The sequence below is a fragment of the Lissotriton helveticus genome, chromosome 7, assembly GCF_964261635.1.
Source record: "Lissotriton helveticus chromosome 7, aLisHel1.1, whole genome shotgun sequence".
Classification (NCBI taxonomy): Eukaryota; Metazoa; Chordata; class Amphibia; order Caudata; family Salamandridae; genus Lissotriton; species Lissotriton helveticus.
In genome coordinates this window covers 127816502-127836373 of record NC_136068.1, presented here as the reverse complement: position 1 = coordinate 127836373, position 19872 = coordinate 127816502, and the positions used below count along the sequence as shown (strand labels likewise).

Here is a 19872-nt window from a genome sequence, read left to right as displayed (position 1 = left end):
TACATTGTTCCTCATGTTTTATACATATCCTTCTATGGCTGCACACTGAAATGTAGTGATCCTTGCAGAGATTACAATTCCATTTAAGAAGTGTAATTTGTTGCTAACTTGCCTTGTTAATTTCGCCAAGGAGCAAGATACCCCTATACAACCTAGCTAGCTATGAGGCCGAGTCAGCAGAGAATTTGTCAGGTCTCAAATATCACTGTCATGTCCACACAAATGTCAGATTCTTTGGTATTTGAGGGTTGCTCATAGTCTATGTGTGCCACGATAATTTAATTCTATACCTAGAGCTCTGGGTTCCACCAGTGCATGGTATGTTCTCATGGTACACTAGCGTGTGCGCTTCACCCCTGATGGATCAGCTTTGTGCCTTGAACCTGATTGGATCCGTGTGTGTCTTGAGACCCGAAGTGCACAGAATATGACATAAATCCTGGATGAATTTGTATGATCTCTTCTCTTCTTCTCCCTGAAGGTATTCTTCATTCCTTGGAAGCAGCTATTGATGCTGTTCAGCTGAAGGATGGACGAGGAGTCACTAAACCAGGAAGGTGAGTAGACTTCCTGCCATGACTTAACTGCTGGTCAAATGATCCACATTTTTAGCTAACTAGGGAACTGGCCATCAGTTCAATGTTGATGGTGCCAGTCTCTCTACTTGCCGATATATTATTCCATGGGGAACTTCCAGGGCACTGTGATTTTATTCTGGATATGGGCCTATGTAGCTTCATGTGTTCCACAGAATTATCAAGAGGGTTTTTTGCACTTGTAAGGATGGAAATATCCCCCTGCATGGTGACATGTACCGCTGCCTTGAGTGTCCCAGCTGCATTTATATCTGGATCCCTGGTACTGATTTTCAGTGATGAGCGAACATGGGTCATGTGTGCGCCATGGCTTAGGCCAGTCTCCCAGTATTGCAGTCTTTTTAAACTGGGAGGGGAGTACCAAGCAGTACCCTTGTTAAGGTAGGGGCAGCTGGCCGTACCTGAATATAAGTGACATATGCACTGGGGCAGGAGCATATCCACTTTTGTTTTCAGTAGAATAGATAACGTGAACAGGCATTTTTACCTGTATCAAAGGAGTGGGGCCTACTGGCCCACTTGTGTAAAGTTCTGTGGCTCTGTCCTTTATTCACCCTTGGTTTGCATGGGTTGTGTGCAGTGCCGAACAACATGTGATACTTGTGTGTGCAAGCTGGGACAGTACATAAGCAGAGGCGTAGTTTTAGAGGGAGGTGTTTGGGGTGTTAAGCCCCCCTAATAAATGTATTTTCTGCCAAAAAGTTGGGTGCAAGTGCTTTCATTCGGTTATGGTGAGGTGTCTGTCGTATTTCACCAGGAATGTTTTCATAAACACAGACAAAAACGCACACACATTCCCTCCCTCTCTGCTTTGAAAGTCTTAAAAAGTTTTGGTCTTTTTACAAAATATTATGGTTTCTCTCACCTAGCACCCCTACGCATTTGCATGTGCGTGCTGGGATGCATGTGTGCGACTTAATGGTATGTTACACGGAGGCCTGCTGGTTCCATTTTGGAAGCACAGGGCCTGCAGAAGCTGGAGAGGTAATCTCCACACAGGAAGTGTGTATTGCTAACATTTCTGAGTGCTGGTGTGGGATACACACACTGAAGGTCGCGGATCAGAGCATCCTCTCTGAATATCCTGGGGCTCTTTGATTCCAGGAAGTGTTACTGGGCAGTGAAGCCTGGGCTCATTGTCAAGGAGATAGTGTGGCTGATATGGCTGGCATTACCAGGGAATCTGATACAGAGGAAGGCTTAGGGGCCGATTTACATGTTGGTGGAAAGGGTACTCCGTTGCAATGAAGTTCCCTTCCAGCCAACATAATGGTCTGCCCGGCAAGTTTAAAAGCAGATGGGCCATAGTTTGACAATGGCAGAGACTACTCCATGAACGCAGTGGCCAAACTTCTCCAATGAAGTATAGGAGGTTGGAGAATTGGCTATAGGTCTGCCTGCCCAGTTTAGATGCGCAGATATATAGTAATTTGTTTACTGACCATCATCGCCAGGAAATCTCTGACCGGGAAGGGGCAGTAACTTCTACAAAATGCCCCCCTTAACATGGTAGGTGACTCCAGCTACAAGGGGGGCATTGACTGTTTTTATTTTTAAAATTCCACTTTGGGGTTTGTTTTTAAAAATACGAAAACTGTGCTGTATGACTTCTTCATTTTTGACGGAGTCGTACGTCAAAGTCACGATACATTCTCTGAAGAAGCCATGACGGCGATTTCTGTAAATGTTAGTAATGTCACTTGACTGGCCAGACATTTCTAAATTGTGCTGTCTTGACCTTTGGCAGGGTAAAATACTCTGTCATCCTGACGGAGGTCAGCCTGACAGTCAATTTCTAATTGGGCTTTCTGTCCCTTGAACCTTTATGTTTCATATTTCAGTGGAGACACCTTTGGCCTGTGTTGAGCGGCACTCAGAATTGGAGCCACTCCTGCTACGGCAGACTGTCTCTTTGACAAAGGCAGTGCAGAGGAGAGAGCACTTCTAAAGGGTTGATACCCCAACATGAATTGCAAAGGCCAGAAACAAAATCACATTTGTCTGGGTTCGGACTATAAAGGTGGGAACCTGTGCCCCATACTTTATTGAACAGCACTGGCTCAACAGGAGAGGGAAAAAACACCAAGCCTTCTTGCTCCTGGAATGTGGGTTTGGGACCAAGGTCTGTCAGTCTCTCCACTAGTTGAGGGTCCATCACCCAGGAGCCAAGAACACTTGTCCTGTGCCTCAAGCATCATCCTTCTACCTGCCTATCAAGACCATTGTGCCCTGTGAGAAGGAGGAGAGAGAATGGAGAGAGCAAGGCCCCACAGGGATTGAGCAGAGTGTGAGGCGCCCAATCCAGTCAGCACCAGTGTTGCCAGGGAGCCCTTTGCTCTCTTGTGGAAGTTGGCTGACCCAAACGGGCTATAGTGAAGAAGCAGCCTGTCCTCCTGTAGCAATGATCTTTTTTGGGCTGTCACCTGTGGTCTTGACCCCCTCTGTGTGCCAGGAGAAGAGCCTCTATGGCCTCTGAGGTCATCTGGGCTGTCGCCCATGCCACTGGGACTGTAGGCTTTTGTCTGTGTGACTCAGACTATGGACCGTTGCCAGTGACCCCTGTGTGTGAAGAGGGGGTCCACGGAGACTGTTCAGGCCATCACCTGGAGGATCCAACCTGATTGGAACTATTGCAAGAATCTCTGACCCCTGTATGTTGGGAGAGGGGCACCAGGACTGTATGGGGTCGTTGCAATGCTGGAGGAGTCCCCACGTCCAGCAGAGGAGATGGGGAACAAATTCAGAAATTTCCTACAGGAACGCCTCTGCTTCCATGACTTATGGGCAGGAACCGCTAAGAAGAAAGACAAGCAAACCGTACCCATCTGCGAGTGCCCCAGCACACCTACCTCGCCAATTGTGGGAAGGGCTCTTTGCGCCCTGACCAGTGTGAAGCACAGGAGAGTTGGGGGAGAAGCACCCTGGCTCCAGGACTCTTCTAAAGATGGAAGTTTGGGTAATTTGGTAGCAGGGCCATGGGCCTGTGTGAGATGTATTGGAGCTTGGTGGTTTACCGCCAGACTTCAATGCACATCATTAGTGTCGGAGCATGAGTGAAAGGGTGGACCCACAGGGGCAGCACAGCCCTTACAAGTGCTAGAGCGCTAGCCATGAGAGACTTCTTTGTGGATTATTTAGTGTGCTGTGTTGAGCATGTGTAATTAATACTGCTTTTTACTCTAATGGTCAGTATTGGACTGCTACAATCCTCTTCTTGAATTTACTGGGGGTGGTTTGAATTATGAGCCCTCATATCTTGCACGTGCCTCCCTCAGAAGAGCCTTGAACTGCTCGGCCATGCTATCAGTAAGAGTCAAGTGCAAAAGGGGTAGTACTTGGCCTAGTTACTCAGGAGCCATACTAGATTTGGCAGCGGGACAGCAGAAGTAAAAGCCTGCAACACCCACACTTGGACTCAGTAGCTCCTGCTTGCCCTGTGGCCATTCGAAAGCATTTCTGACAACCCTTCTTCCTCGACATATCATACAAATAATCGCTCCCAGATCAAATCTAGTAGTTCTGATAATGATAAACCATAGATACTTCTACCAGATGTTCAACAAGGACAGAGGGGACAGTGAGTTCTTTAACCATCAAATATTTCCTTTCAAAATGTAATTGTGTCTGATCCCTTGTAAATTTGAACCATTCTCACTATTTTTGTGTAAAGCTACATGACTGATTTTAACTATTACTGTTCTTGCCCTGTATGAGCACTTTAGAGTATTGCACTGCCTCTCACTTCTCACATTACTGTTTGTTTAGAAATGGGTGGAACAGGGGGTGTGGCCAGCACCATGTCCAACAAGACGTGTCTGCCAGAGCTCCGGCTGCCCCACGATGATCCGTACTGTAATCTTACCTCAAAAACACTCATGAATATTGCTCACACTACCCCCAAGGTTCATACTACCTCGAGCCACGGCGGGGGAGTATGTCCGAGGCGAGAGGATCCGCGGCCGTGCTGGGAAGACAAAGACGGGGTAAAATGGCGAAGGGTCACATGCAGTAACCCGAAGCGACGTGGCGAGCCTGAGGAAGTTAAGGCTGCCCTACGCGCCTGAGCCCAGGAATAGAGGCAGCAGATGCTGTGGTAAGAGATGCTGTGGTAAGAGAACTGGTGTTGCTCAAGCGAGGTCGGACCTGACCGTAGGTTGGCGGAGACCTCAGAGCGCGGCCAAATGAGCCCTCCCTCAACCCCACTGGGGGAGAGGCGTCAGCGGAGGGCCCCGGTTGCGGCCTACGATACCATTTCTCACCAGATTCTACTAGATAGACTCCAAGATATAGGTGTTCAAGGGCTGGCCCTGAAGTGGGTGACTGACTTCCTAACTGACAGAACTCAGACTGTCACTCTGGGAACTTTTAAATCTACTACTATTAAAGTTACCTAGGGGGTCCCGCAGGGCTCCTGCCTGAGCCCGACCCTTTTTAATATTTATGTTACCCCTCTGCTCAGACTCATGAGATCCTTAGGATTCACCCCGATCTCATATGCAGACGACACACAGCTCCTCCTCACATTTGATAAAAATAGATCAGATATTCAGCTAATTTTCTCAGAAGGCATGAAATCCATCGCTGCCTGGATGCGGGCTAACTTTTTACAACTTAATGCTGGGAAATCTGAAATCATGTTGTTTGGAGGAGCTGTTACACGCTGGTCGCCTACCTGGTGGCCGGAGGAACTTGGTACAGCCCCTGCCCCTAAAGAAGTGGTCAAGAACCTAGGTATCAGAATTGATCACAAACTAACTCTTGAGGCATATGCTAATAACACTGCTGGCTCATGCTTCTACATCCTCAGTCTACTTAGAAGGATTGTTCCCCTATTTCCCTCGCCCACCAAAAAAACGTTAATGCAAGCCTTGGTACTAAGTAAACTTGACTACTGTAATGCCCTTTTATTTTCGGCTAACAAAGGCTCCCTCAATAAACTTCAGGTTGTGCAGAATACTGCCGCCCGTATTGTTGCCGGCGCCCCAGCCAGAACACCCTCTGAACCCCTCCTCAACTACCTCCACTGGCTTCCGGTGAGAAAGCTGGTTAAATTCAAAATAGGCTGCACTATCTTCAGAGCCCTCAATGGCCAAGGCCCCTCTTATCTTACTAGCAAACTAGCTATATACACCCCGGCACGGCAGATCAAGCTCTGAACTTTTGCTTTCACCCCCAGAGTTAAAAAGGCGCGCAGCGGAGGCAAAGCATTCTCCTACCTCGCCCCTGTATTTTGGAATAAGTTACCTTTTCACCTACGTAATTGTCAGAATCTGCCTCCGTTCAGAAAGCTGCTGAAAACTCACCTTTTCTAGTTCTTTACCTTGGCTGTTCTCTGCCGTCCTAAGCGCCGAGATACCCTCATGGGTGATTCAGCGCTATACAATCCAATACATTTCAAACTACCACGACACATAAAACGGGCCAGAAGGAGTGACAGAGCTCAGTTTCAGGATGGCAGGTCACCCGGAGAAGAACTGAAGCGGTGAGCTGGGAGACACGGGATTCACCCTGCGCGTCTGGGCCCACTGCTTCTGACGGCTCTGACGGTGAGTAGGGATCGTACTGACAGGTGGATCCTGAATGAGGTGGCAGTGAAGCACGGGGACCATGGAGTGTGGGCAGGTGCGCCCCACCTTCAAACCCCAAACGAGGGAAGTGTGTAGGGGGACTCCCTGGTCGAGGCCTGGAGAGCAACAGGAGGCGAGGCCCGTTATGGAGGGACCAGACACCCGGACAGGAACCGGGAAGGTGAGAAATCCTTAACCCTGGACCCTAAGAGAGGCGGGAGGCCGTCAACAGAGCTGGATCCTGAGACATGACTGAAAGGCCCATCAGAGGCTGGGGAGAGATATCTCCAATAGCTGACCCCCCCGGTAGCCAACTGAAGGGTTACCCGGGACTCAGGCTGGAGACTGCGGGGTGGACAGAGGTTCCCGGAGGTCAGAGGGACTCCAAGATGCACCTGCGACTGAGTTAATATTTGCTCTAGCGGCCCACAACTGGTCGGCTGTACGCAGCTGTGCGAGGAGGGGGAGAAACACCCACAGGCAATAAGGTTTCTGCAGAGGGTCCAACACCCAGTTCTGCAAAAGGACGGGAGAGAGGTAAAGGACCCCAGAAACACTGTAGAAAGGCCGGGGCTCACTCCAGAGTTTGACCATAGACAAAACCGGAGATCCTGGAGCAGGCAACTGGAAGCAGGTAGGCACCTACCTTGGGAACTACCACATCCCGTGAACCCAACGCTCGAGCTCCAGTTGGTGAGGAGTAGGAGTAGAATTAATCATGCCGCACATCGACACTGAAGTAGGGGGGACACGTGGAGTCACGGAGAGCTACAGCGAGAGAGGCTCACCGGGGTTAGAACACCGAGTCAGGTGCCAGAGCTTGTTGGACGGGCAGAAACCCTAGAGGTGTTCAGACGGTGTTATAGAGATACGGGATGCAGCTTTAAGATTGCCAAAGAGAAAGACTACCAAGCCCCAAAGACAAGGGAAGATGGACCGGTACACCAAAAAGGGAGCCCTGCTACCTGAGGCTGCCGGACAGCCGAAGTTCATACTGATGTGACACCGTTGAGGCAAGACTTACGAAACGTAGCGAAGAGGGCAACGCAAATGCAGGGTGATGTTACCAAGCTAAAGAGCACCTTGAAGGAGACCATGTGGGATGACCCCGAAAATTGAGCGAGAAGAAAGAACCTGCTCTTCATAGGCTTTCTGGAGGGTATTGAAGGGACGGATACAGGTACATTCCTTTTCCAATGGCTAACCTATACCCTCACAAATGTCCAATTTTCCACCTGCTTCGTGATTGAGCTGGCACACAGAATGCCGGCCGCCAGGCCTCCGGCGGGGACGCCCCCAGACAGTCATAGCTCACTTCTTAAACTATCAAGACAGGGATCTCATACTACGCGAAATGAGACGCTGGGGCGTGGTCCCGATGGAGTAAGTGAAAATCATGGTGTTCCTTGATTACTCAAGGGAAGTCCAGAAAATGAAAAGAACCTTTGACTCGGTTAAGGAAAAATTGAGAAGCCTCCAAATACAATGCATGTTACTTTTCCCGGCCAAGCTCAAAGTCATGTTTCAATCCAAGACATTCTTTTTTCAGATGCCTGAAGAAGCCTGGACTAGGATCGAGGATCGACCGCCCAGAAAGCGAGACACGGAACATCGAAACTCGCGGGTCGTACTCCAGAGACCGTTGTGAGACTCCAAACCCTGAGAGCTAAGATCCAACGCCGTTTGGGTCGTGGGCTGAATTGTCAAGGCAGTACCCCAGGGGATTTAGAAAGCCGAGGGAACGATCAAACAGAGATTTAGACTCGGAGGAGGACTCAACAGGGGAACCTAAGAAAATGCTGCAGATGGGTGATCGACCAAGGAGACGAGTCTCACCAGACCCGCCATATCCGGATCGTTCGGGAGAGTAAGACATTGAGCATCCACTACTACAAAAAATCACTCGGCAAGAGGAGCTCGAAGTCGCAGATAATTGAATTTTTGCATATTATAATTGTTATTGTTTTTAATATTTTTGTATTTTGTAGATAAAGAGTATATCATTAGATGGAACACTCTGTATGGTGTGCTCCTATTGATTTTAATAAATTTTTTAATACATTTGTATTCCTACCTATTATCTTTTGTATCTGTTTTGACTACATCTCCTCTTTGTTCATTCTTCATATTACTGGTGTGCAAAGGATATATGAGGTAAATTGGTCCATTGTATGTATGATACTTACCTGAAGGGGACTTCTTTTAAGACTTGGTATTTGTTGGTACCCTTCCCCTTTGGGTTTTGGGTCCCTCTCTCTTTGTTTTGAGAGTTAAGTGAGATACTTGGGTTCCAACTTCCGAAAGATACCAAATATGTGTTGCTCGGCATACCGTCGGATATAGAGCTGCCCAGGAGGAGTCTTGTCATATGTAACTTGGGGTTGGCGGTAGCTAAGAGAGCCATGGCTAAGAGATCGGGTGCACAAGAAGTCCCTACTCTGTCGGGATGGAGAGTGGGAATGGATATGTACATGGGGGCAAAAAGTGTAACATATAAAATGAGGGGATGCCCCAAAAGATTTGGCGTCCCTGGCTTAGACATTATGGACTAGAGCTGGATCATTACCAAGATGGGTCTACGACTTTATACAGACCTCGGGAAGCGATAAATTCTAGTGATCATATATCAGTGAGGAAGAAGGGGCGATGTGCTTAGTGCGGATTTATTGCGATGACCTTAAATGGGTGTATGTCGATGTGGCTAGAATCGCGAGAACTATGTTACCAATGGAGAGACGTGCATGCAAGGTGGCTTTCTATGTGCCAAATGTTTGTTTGATGTGTACTACAATTAATAATTTTTTTTTAAATAAAAGAAATTGGTTGAACAATATATATAAAATCTAATCAGTATAGCAGTCTTTTATTTCCCAATACCTTTGTAAAAAGTGATTTGGATTTCAATTAAAACCAGTCTGATTGACGTGTTTGCAATAAGCTTGTTGGACACGTACATGCAAGCATCTGCTTAACAATATGAAATATTAGACCTTAAAAATACCAGAAGAGCCATTGTTTAACGCTACAATTAAACTTACTAAGCTGCCCTTCTGACATGCATAATGATTTACACCAGTTTAAGCAAGCTTAACATTATAAAAAACGGTGCAGTTTATGACAGAAAACCCTACTTTGTAGGAGGAAAAGCACCAATTCAAAGTGCTCTGATTTTGGGGTATCTTCGTGACACTGTAGCGTTGCAGTTTTCCATTGTAGTGCACTCCTAGCAGGTAGCAGACGGGCTCACTTGGCATCCCTAGATCATGGTTCTCCAAAAACAAGACAAAGAAACTTTTTAAGATTGGTTCTTTTACTCTTTTAACAAACCGTGTTCACTAAATATTTGGCGGTCATTCCAACTGAGCCATCAGTAAACACGTCTTCCATCACATGAATGACTTGCAGATGAAAGCCCTGCTTTGCACTCAGCTTCTTGAGTAATGCAAGCCACAGTGTGTCTGCTCAGTCATTTTATTTACCCGAGAGGATGTGAACTCCTTACTCAAGACCAGTGTTTGTGTTTTTTCAGCCCAGTCCTAGACACTAGGAAAGAAGGCTCGATTCTGCGGACAGTCTCTCCTGGTCTTCAAGTCTACGGCTTTACTGTTGTTTACAATGTCTTTTTGCCTGCGTTTATGCAATTTCCGTAGTATCCATTGGGATCAGTCGAGTTGCTATTGAGAAGGCAATGCCCACATATCCATGGGTCCTGCATGCTCCATTGGCAGTCAAATGACTGCTTTTTTAGCCCCCTCTTCCCCCTCAATCAAGACATCTTGCTTATATATACCTTTCGGAATGGGTGGCGGTCCACATAGGATTCAAGACTGTCCAAAGATTCTGGGCACAGGGTTCCCAACCTCTCTAGTTAACTAGTTTATCAGAGCAACCTCTTGAGAAAGAATTAGGTGAAAATCACTCGGCTCTTGGAAACCTCTTTCAGTTCAGAATTCTCACAGATTTTCCCCTTTCCATTCTCTTGGGGCTCATTTGTATGAATTGCAAGAGAGAACATTGCCCACAGTATGTTCCCTTTATCTGGTAATAGTTCCAGAGCTGCAGAGACTGATATGCTCCTGCCATGATTAAGATGATTGCGGTCTAGTGTCGTTGCTCATTCTGGGCAATCTTCTTCAAGGGCCTTCTAATTTCCCCTACACTGAATAAAACACCCTTATTGAAATAACAATGTTAATATCAGTAGTCTAGCATGAGTTAAACGTGGCACACCTCATCAGTTATAGAGTGCCTTATGTGCTTTGCATATCATAACTTGAGAATTTCAGGGGTTTTGCACAGTTGAGCCTCAACCAGAACTTATTCTCCAGCTGTATTTTTTGTGAAAATATCCATATATAGCTTCCTACCACCTCCTCCGTTGCCCCTGCCCAATTAAACCTACCTGTTTGCTCCTAACCTTTTATTCCCTAGATTTTTTAGTTCCTAATTATAATTCTTTGATTATTTTTTTTGATCAGTTTTTCTTTTCCAGACAATATTATCACATATCACCACCCTGCGATCTCACGTTGGTTGGTAATGAGACAGGGGTTCAAACCTAGGAGCACAGGAGTCGCTGCGGTGCACCCTAAGTTAACAAACTGCCTCCAGTTATATAAGTGTTCTATAAGGAAAAGAAAGTGAAGAGTGAATAAGATGCCCCATTTTCTGTGTGGGACAAAGGTTCGCTGTAAGAGGAATGAACAGTGAGCACAGCTTTGGAGTGACAGCAGGAAAAGGGAGACCATATTATACATTAGTGTGCCTGATGACAAATAGCTGACTATGGCGAGGGGCCCTCTTTAGAGCGAATATAAAAAGAAGTGCACATTTTACTAGCTCTCTTGCTATTTGGAGTTTGAACCTTGCCTTCTGGGTATTGATGCTTTCCTTTTGTTCTTTCCAGCTACATCTTTGACCTGTTTGCTGCAGCGCAGATCACTTTCGAAAACAAGACTGTCTTACTGGAGTCCCTGGAGCAGATCACACAGTTTTTAGGAGGCCGTAAGTTAAACTTGTAAGAGCTTCCGAGTCGTGAAAGTGATCTGAGGGCTGTGTTTGTGCCCAGTAAATGTAACTCGGTCACTGAGCCCGGTACACATGAACCTCTGCCACTGTCACTGAATACTAGCTGCTGCTATAGGAATGTCGTTACTAGGGGTCACATTATGGAGAAGGGAGTAATGTGGGGGTTGCATGAGACTCAATGTAAGATATTTTTTATCAGGCCAATGTGGGCATGACCTCTTTTTATTGGGCCCTCCACAGAGTAAGAAACGTCAAGGAAGCGGTGCACCAGAAACACATACTCTTTTGTCGAACCACGTGAAACTGCACAAAGTTCTCACTTTAAATCAGGTTTGCTCACCAGGGAGTATGCTGGTGCCTAGAAGGTCTGCCTGGGGTGAGACATTAGATCATGTCTTAAAGACATGGACTCAAGTGAGCTAAAGGCACATTTCTGCGATTTACATTTCCATGGTGGTGCTGGTGAAACCTGAGGGTGGGCGGGTTTATGTCTGCCACCGGTTGAAGATACTCTTCTCTGATTTGCTGCAGTCGGTGCAGAGGTGCTAAGGGTGTAACTTGGTGTTTTCTTCCTTCCAGGCCCTGGGATATTCACCAATACGTCTGGGCTGCAGAAGCTGATTGAGATGATTCAGGTACCACTGATGGTGATCAAACAAAGGCCCTCGCTCATCTAACCCTTCCAGAATGAGGATAGGCCAAGGAAACAGTTGGGGACTCATGCTTAATCACAGTAGACAGGAGTGACCTCAGCCATCCGACTTGTCGATTATTCTCCCCAACATCTGGGAGAGTCTTAAAAATAACAACTATCTGCAACAGACCCATTCTCTGCATATTCCTCATCTTATGGAATAGCTTGTGGGTCCAGGATAGATCTGAAGCCTTACACATCCTCCCAGTGGTTCTCTGAGCAGTTCCAGAGTGACTTTGTCTCCAGGGGGGCAATAATGCCAACCAGTCCATAAGGAGCTCCTCGTGAACATTACACTTCAATTACTTTTTTAAGTGCCCATTGACATTGTTTTTATGGATACTTTATCCTTATAATGCTGGGCATAAGTTAGATAGAAATTAAATGTCCGTGACAGACTGAAACAAGCGCTAAAGTATGGCACCTGGTCCCACACGATGACACTGAGGTCTGTGTGCCATGTCGTTTGATGACCCAAAGGCTGTAAGGGCGTGAGTGACTAGAGTTTACCACTCTTTGTTTTCTAGTGAGGGGCATCTTACTAACTCCTTCATGTGCCGAAGAGAATAAATAGAAAAGGTGGACCCATGTCTAGGAGTCCTGAACACTTCTTAGTAATTTTCCTCCCCCTACTTTTTCATGCTCCTATGTGACCCATCTTTCGGATATCTTGTCTGCCTGTGCTCTCAGAGGAGGTAGTCTCATCTCATTCAACAGCATGAGTGCCATCCAAGGCTCTGTGTCTAGCACCGCTGTGTCTCACACTCTCTAAGACTTGGAGTCCTGGGACACTTCTGTTCTTTCCCCTTCCCTGACATCACCCTTTGTCTGGGGCCAGTTGGGCACACAGGGTTCTCCGGACTGAGAGACAAACTTTTAGAAGTTATTCCCTATCTATGTCCTTGCAGTAAAAGGTCTGGTGATGCCTGAGACCCCAAATGAAGGTGTAGATGAGGATGGTAAGTTGAACAGAAGACATGCCCCAATACCCTCTTGAGGGAATCTCTTTACCTGAGTCTGCCAGAGATCTGGATGCTGCACAGCAACTTAATTTTCGAGCCTCTGACATCAAGCTTCGGATTCGTTTTCTTTTCTCTGTCCTGGGTAAAGCGGTGAAAGTGCTTGACACTGGGCATTTTGATAGACAACAGGCTCACGTTTATCCCTCAAACAAATGCCATTGTGTCTGCTTCTCACTTCCTGATAAAAAAAATCAGGAAGGTACTTCCCTATATTCCGGAGGAAACCAGGAAAGTGGTCATCACCTCCCTGATACAGTCTAAGTTGGATTATTGCAACGGGCTTTATTTGAATACCCAAATGCAGTGCCTGAGAAAACTTCAGACTGTCCAAAACTCGGCGGCCCGTTTACTGCTGAGCTTACCCCGACATAAATCCATCTCAGAAGAGATTCGGAAGCTCCATTGGCTTCCAGCGATGCAGCGGATCAAATTTAAGGCGCTGTGTGGCCTTTAAAGCTCTGACACAAAATGGTCCGCTGTTCATGAGGGAGCTTTTTGCGTGGTACCAGCCAGGCAGATCACTCCGTTCCTCAGGGGCAAAACGTCTTGCCGTGCCAAAGATTCGGACTTTGCATTGGGGAGGACGGAGTCTCCAGCACGGCACTTCTAAGCTGTGGAATCTGCTGCCACCAGAAATTAGGAAGGCCAGATCTCTTATGGGCTTTAGAAAAAATCTGAAAACCTGGTTGTTTCAGTGAGGGGTGTTGGCGGGGTGTCTGCTCATGGTTCTAGCGCCAAGACACCATTTTTGGTATTCGTGCGCTTTATAAATTTCATTATCATTATCATTATCATTGACATCAGACCACAGATTAGAGAGGCTGGCTTGCATTCTCGTGGCTCCTTCAGAGATCAAACCTCTTGTCCCTGTTTTGTGATACTGTTTAAGATCTGGCCTAATGCCAGGAAACCTAGTAAGCTGGATTCAATGGCAGGGTGGTTGTTACCTCGATACATTGCCCTGAGAGGTTCTATTACCTGTTACTGGCTAGATGTTTCTGCATCTCAAGTGAAAGTGCTTAACATGTCTCAGTTATTTCCTACTTATTGCATTTCGAATGCATGTATGCGGCAGAACATACCTTCTATATAGGGACACTTGCATGGTCTATATATTCAAGCTGATGTTTTGGTATCATTTCTGCGTGAGAGAGGTTGTATGACAGAGGCTTGCATGGCTAAACCACGTGTGCCTCTACAACGCAGGTCAAAAAACAAATACGTCCGAACAATGCTTGCCTTTACCACGTATTTTGTGGTAAAGACATGACTGGTAAAGGGATGTGTGGTAAAGATCACAACCCAGACCCCCCCACCCTGAGCCCCAAACACTACCCCCCCCCCCGAGCTTTAATCACTACCCGACCTCCCCCCCAGCCCTAAACACTACACCGACCCTCCCAGCCCTAAAAATTACCCCATGCCGACCCATTACACCACCTGATCCTTACACACCACTCGGACCCCCCCAGCCCTAAACGATACCCAAGACCCCTTGTGCCCTAACTACCAAGACCCCCGAGCCCTAATATCTACCCCTCCGAGAGGCCCAAAAACTGCCCCCAATCCTTAAAAACGTACCCCCACTCCCCCAACACCCGCCCAGCCCCACTTACCAGACCGGGCAAACATCCATCACAACGCAACTTTTACGACGCACTACCATTACAACGCAGGATTTACAACGCAAGTCATTACAGCGACTTGCGCTGGAGGGCACTGTAGGATAGGGAATAGTTTAATTTACTATCCAAAACCTTCCCTTCTATCCACGGGGACTGGAGTTGGAATAGTAAATTAAACTATTCCACTATCCAGCACCCCCCAACGCAAGTCGTTGTAACGACTTGCGTTGTAAATCCTGCGTTGTAAAGGCATGCGCAGTAAAAGCATGCGTTGTGATGACATACATCCCCAGACCGCGTCCTTCCCCCGATCCTTCCTCTTCCTGTGCCTGCCCATCCCAGCATATAGACCCCGCACTGCCTTAACCGCAACTATGCGAGGTTAAGGCAAGCATGGTTCCGCTTGCGTGGAAACAGCACGCGTGGCTCTGCCCGCGTCATAAAGGCCGTTCTGCTGCCAGGTAATCAAACCTTTCTCTCATAAATTCAAGCAGTTCTACTTCGCTTAGTAGAGGCTAAGCAGCCTCCACTGCAAGAATACAGCATGATTCAGACTCCGAGATGATCTTTATGGCAGAGCTCCAGCCACTGATACTACCTTGGTTGGTCTTCTTCCCCCATCAAGTCTTTGATGGCAATTGTTCTTTGAAATGTTACTTTCCAATTTGCCTGTCTCGTCTTATTGTCCAATATTTCATTCTCCAGCAGGAGGGGGTAGAATCGCTGATCCTCCAGCATTAGATCTGTTATGGAAACCAGGTTAGGCTGCACTTATTGTGGGTGTTGTCAGTCTTTCCGCCAACGTTCTTCACGTTGTTCCTGGCGGTACTGGGGCTAGTGGCCTATTTCATTTTTTCAGATACCCTTAAATGGAATCCCCATTATCCCAAGCGCTCCACTGCAGAACCCATGCTTCATATTTGACCAGTTCTTCGGAGACCGCTTTACTGTGAAGAATGGCTACTTTTTAGGGGATTAGTCAAGTTTTTGTGTATGAGCCATTGATCTGTTGTTAATTTAGCCTTTTTCCCTCCCCAACCTTTGTTGTCTCTGCAGATCGTTTTCTGCGCCGATCCCCAGGAAGGAATGTCGCTCTCCGGAATACAGCAAGCCATCTCCAAGTATTACAAGGTAGGTCGTGTTGAGGTCAGGGAGAGGTCAAGAAGTTCTTTTGCATTGTACGGTGCATCATGCTGAAGGTGGACTCTTGGGGGTTGGATGGGGGAGGATGATGGTGCTATAAGGTGTATCCCAGAGTTCTATCAGACTTTCTCTCAATATTGCATGGTCTTCGATCTTGTATTCGACTTCGGGCTCCACTCCTAGTCCTCGCCAATGCCAACGATGCCCGGCTTGCACTTGTGGTGCTTGCATTGGTCACCATTTTCAAAACCGGATCATTGAAACCCCTTTCTTCATGTCAAGTTGTTTCCCAGGAACCACCACACCCAGAAGGAAAGCCTTGGGGTTCTAGGATCCAGGTTCTGCTTTCTGGGTATTTCCTGCAATATCTTGGCCTTAAAAATCAACACAATCCCACATCATCTCCCCCATCTCTCCTGCACTGTAATAGCAGACCACCTTTACTTTCTTAGGAAGCTACAAATACCATGATGCAAGGATCCAGCTGGCTGGCAGGTCTCAACCAAGTAAACAGCTGATCCAGCACTAACTTAAAAGGTCTCTTTAAATGCAGTCCACAGCGTCTTCTAGGACATTGCCCCGTAGGCAAGTTAGGTCGTGCTCTGCCAAGAAATTAATCCCCACCTCGCAAAAGGGCTGGTCATGCTGCAAGGCACCGAGTTAAAGCTCTTTTCCATTTTAAAGGGCTCATCAGCTGGTGTGCAGTCTTCTGTCCTGGGTCCTGAAGGTGAGCGTTCATCTGTAAACCTCTAGATTGAACACACAGAATTAAATCACAAGTAAAAAAAACTGGCAGCGCCTTGCAGCATTGTAATCCAAGAGTCAGCTTTTAATGAAACTTCTCGGTAGCACACTTGGAGCCCATTAACTCATGTACAGTTCTACACATGTATAATCTGCCACGGACCGGCCACTGCATTCTAGAATGCACTAACTGAGACCACACTTGTTTGATTTGCAGAGGAGTGGGGAGCAGTCAAAATACAGTGCTTAATTTCTACCGGTGGTTGCAGGTGGTGGCCACTGGCACATGAGAGTTATTTCTCATCATCAGACTTTGACCCAGAGCAAGAGAGAGAAAGGTAGCAAAGGGAGAGAGGAGGAGAAAGATAGTATAACAATGACAAAGGAAAAACACACAGGAAAAATAAGCTGTAACATAAAGACTTAGGAAGGACAGGGTGCTGAAAAAAAGAGACACGAGTCTAGATTAGGCCACCCTGGCATTCAGCAACTCTAATATTTGGCAGCACCAACAATGGGCTCCCAAAAGCAAACTTTGAACATCTGCAAAGCTCACCCACACCCTGCTCCAAATTAAGCACTGGCCAGGACCAGGTCTGTAACGTGGCACTTCTAGTTGGCCAGGAGAACGGAAATATCCTCGGTGGAACTACATGATTTCACGTCCCCGCCTGTCACATCTGCAGCACCCCTTTTGTGCGAGATCAGTCCACGTGTGGTGATGCCATCTTATTTGCGTCAGTGGGGGCGGGGCCAAGCTGTTTGTGCGGTATGAATGATTGGTTTTGGATTAGTGGAGGTTTCCCTCTGTAAGTCCCCTTTACAATATAAGGTCTACACCTCTAGAGCTGAGAACGTTGCAATTTATTCATATGCCCAGCAGAGGGCACTAGTATCATATTAATTTGAGTTTAATAGGTTTCGGTCGAAAATCTCGATTACTACGAAAACTATGTATTTTCTTTAAGAAAACCCACGCTTTCTTCAGTTTAAAGTCTTCTAATGCAGCGATCTGATGAGATTGAGTAACTTTTTAATCCATCTCCTGAAGTCTAAATGGCCTTCAGAGCCCTTCACGTCTCACCTGGAATAAGCTCTCTGCTCCTTTTCCGCACACCCATTCACCTGGCCTGCTGATAATGCTGCACTTAGAATGTTTTCTTAAATCATGCCTCCGCAGAGCTCTTGAATCCTGCACATGGAACCTCCCGTGGTTAGAGTTCTCGTCTATGCATACATACACACATCCCCTTGATATTTGGCTTGCTGCCAGCGGTTAAATTGTACAAATACATACGTACAGTGCTGATGCTAAAAATGTATCCGAGCAACCTGCAGTTCACCTCCACCACTGACTTGGCTCACCTCCACCACCACTGGCGCGGCTCACCTCCACCACCATCACTGACGCGGCTCACCTCCACCACCATCACTGACGCGGCTCACCTCCACCACCGCCAGTTGCGCGGTTCTCCTCCACCACCACTGACGTGGCTCGGCTCCACCACTGACACAGCTCCCCTCCACCACTGACGCGGCTCCCCTCCATCACCTCCACTGACGCAGCTCACCTCCACCACTGGCGCGGCTCAACTCCATCACCATCACCACCACCACTGACGCGGATCCCCTTCACCGCGGCTCACCTCCACCACCATTATTGACCCGGCTCACCACCACCACTGACGCGGCTTACCACTTCCACTGACGTGCCTTACCTCTTCCACTGACGCGGCTCACCTCCTCCACCACCACTGGCGCGGCTCACCTCCACCACCATTACTGACCCGGCTCACCACCACCACTGACGTGGCTCACCATTTCCACTGACGCGGATCACCACTTCCACTGACGCAGCTCACCACTTCCACTGACGCGTCTCACCTCCACCACTGACAAGGCTTAGATTATGGAATACCCTCAGCTCCTTCTTTAGTTTTGAACCCCATTTATTACGATTCTGGAAATTCCTAAAGACCGAACTATTCAAACACGCGTTCTACTTATCTCCTCACCCATCGTCAAAGGGTCATGGCCAAGGTACATGGGATTTGGGATACTCCCATCTTAACAGACTTCAAATTCCTTTTCTTCTTGTATCTCAGTGTATCTGTATCTTGTCTGTTCTTCTAGTACTCTGTCAACAAAATCACTGTCTTTCCCAAATCGTCCTCAGTGCTTGTCGACACTGATGTTAACCGAGTGACTCTACACATTGACTAAAGCACCAGCTATCGCACCAATGTCTATCTAAACACTAGACTTAATTTAGGTTGAAGAAAATGTGTGGAAATGATTTTGACACCAAAATACACCAATATAAATGTGGCTGTTGTCACTGTTCCAATTTATAGGTCAGCCCAGGCACTTGCTGTACTCTTTGCCATTTCAGTACTGGTTGTTGCACACTCCTTTGCCAATGCACCTTATTCCTAATCTGCTTTCCTTCCACTATTCTACTGAGAAACACTCTTAGCTCTGCCTGATCGAATAGTACTCGATCCAGTCATTGCTGTGGTGACTTGATTCTGTTTTGTCACTCTCCCTCAGTACCCTGAAGCACAACTGTTGCACTGCTGCTTGTTTGTGCTGCAGCAGTGGCTACTTTTGTGCTCAGTTTCATTCTGCACCAATGTGTGACTGAATGTTTCAAATTCAAATTCAAATCATTGTGCCTGGCCTACAAGGCACTTCATGGAACAGGATCGCAATTCCTGAAGTCACATCTAAAACAATACGAACCAACCAGACTTCTTAGATCCAGCCTACTGAAACTCATCAGGGTCCCAAAATTTAGACGAGCCAGCTGGGGTGGAAGAAGTTTCCTGGTGCATGCAGCACGAACCTGGAATCAGCTGCCCCTTGCTATAAAAATCAGCCCATCTTTGGAATCCTTCAGAAGGGAAGTCAAAACCTGGTTGTTCTCTACACAGCTCTAGCTACCGTTCTCGATAGTCGAGGGTCTGTCATAGCGCCAAGACGCCTTCGGGCAATCGCGCGCTTTATAAGTTGACAAATCAAATCATATGTTTTGTCTGTGTTGTCCCACAGGTGCATGTTCGGTTGGATGACAGCCACCTGTGGAAGAAGCCCAAAGTGGATGTCTGGAGTGCGCCAGTCAAGAAGAAGGAAGGTATTTTTGTGCACATATGAGTATTCAGTATCAACCTACCTGCTGCTTCTTAACTTCAGTGCAGGAGTAACCAGAGCGAAGAGGGCAGCAACACCGTTGACATGATGGGGTGGACAAGAAAAATGTTAAAATCAAAGTGAATTTCAGTGGTCTGGAGAGGCAGAGCATTCCACAGTTGAGGGCCAAAGAATACAGAAAGCATTGCCTCCTCTCTTTCCTCACAAAACATGGTACCATCAATAAATTATGCTGCGTCAAGCAAAGTGTTCTAATATTAATGTACGGGAAATGTGTTTACTGCAAATTCTATGGATCTTACA

The 19872-nt window shown here is 47.1% G+C and overlaps 1 protein-coding gene across 2 annotated transcripts in view; it reads left to right on the top strand.

The window, feature by feature from the left end:
• The window catches only part of RTEL1 (regulator of telomere elongation helicase 1), a 246674-nt gene that overhangs the window by 67229 nt on the left and 159573 nt on the right, over positions 1-19872 (top strand). For both annotated transcript variants that reach the window (XM_078651687.1, XM_078651688.1), the window contains exons 12-16: positions 482-557; positions 11070-11167; positions 11771-11826; positions 15589-15663; positions 19471-19552. In XM_078651687.1, the coding sequence (XP_078507813.1) occupies positions 482-557; positions 11070-11167; positions 11771-11826; positions 15589-15663; positions 19471-19552 (387 nt within the window). The remainder of the gene's footprint in view (positions 1-481; positions 558-11069; positions 11168-11770; positions 11827-15588; positions 15664-19470; positions 19553-19872) is intronic.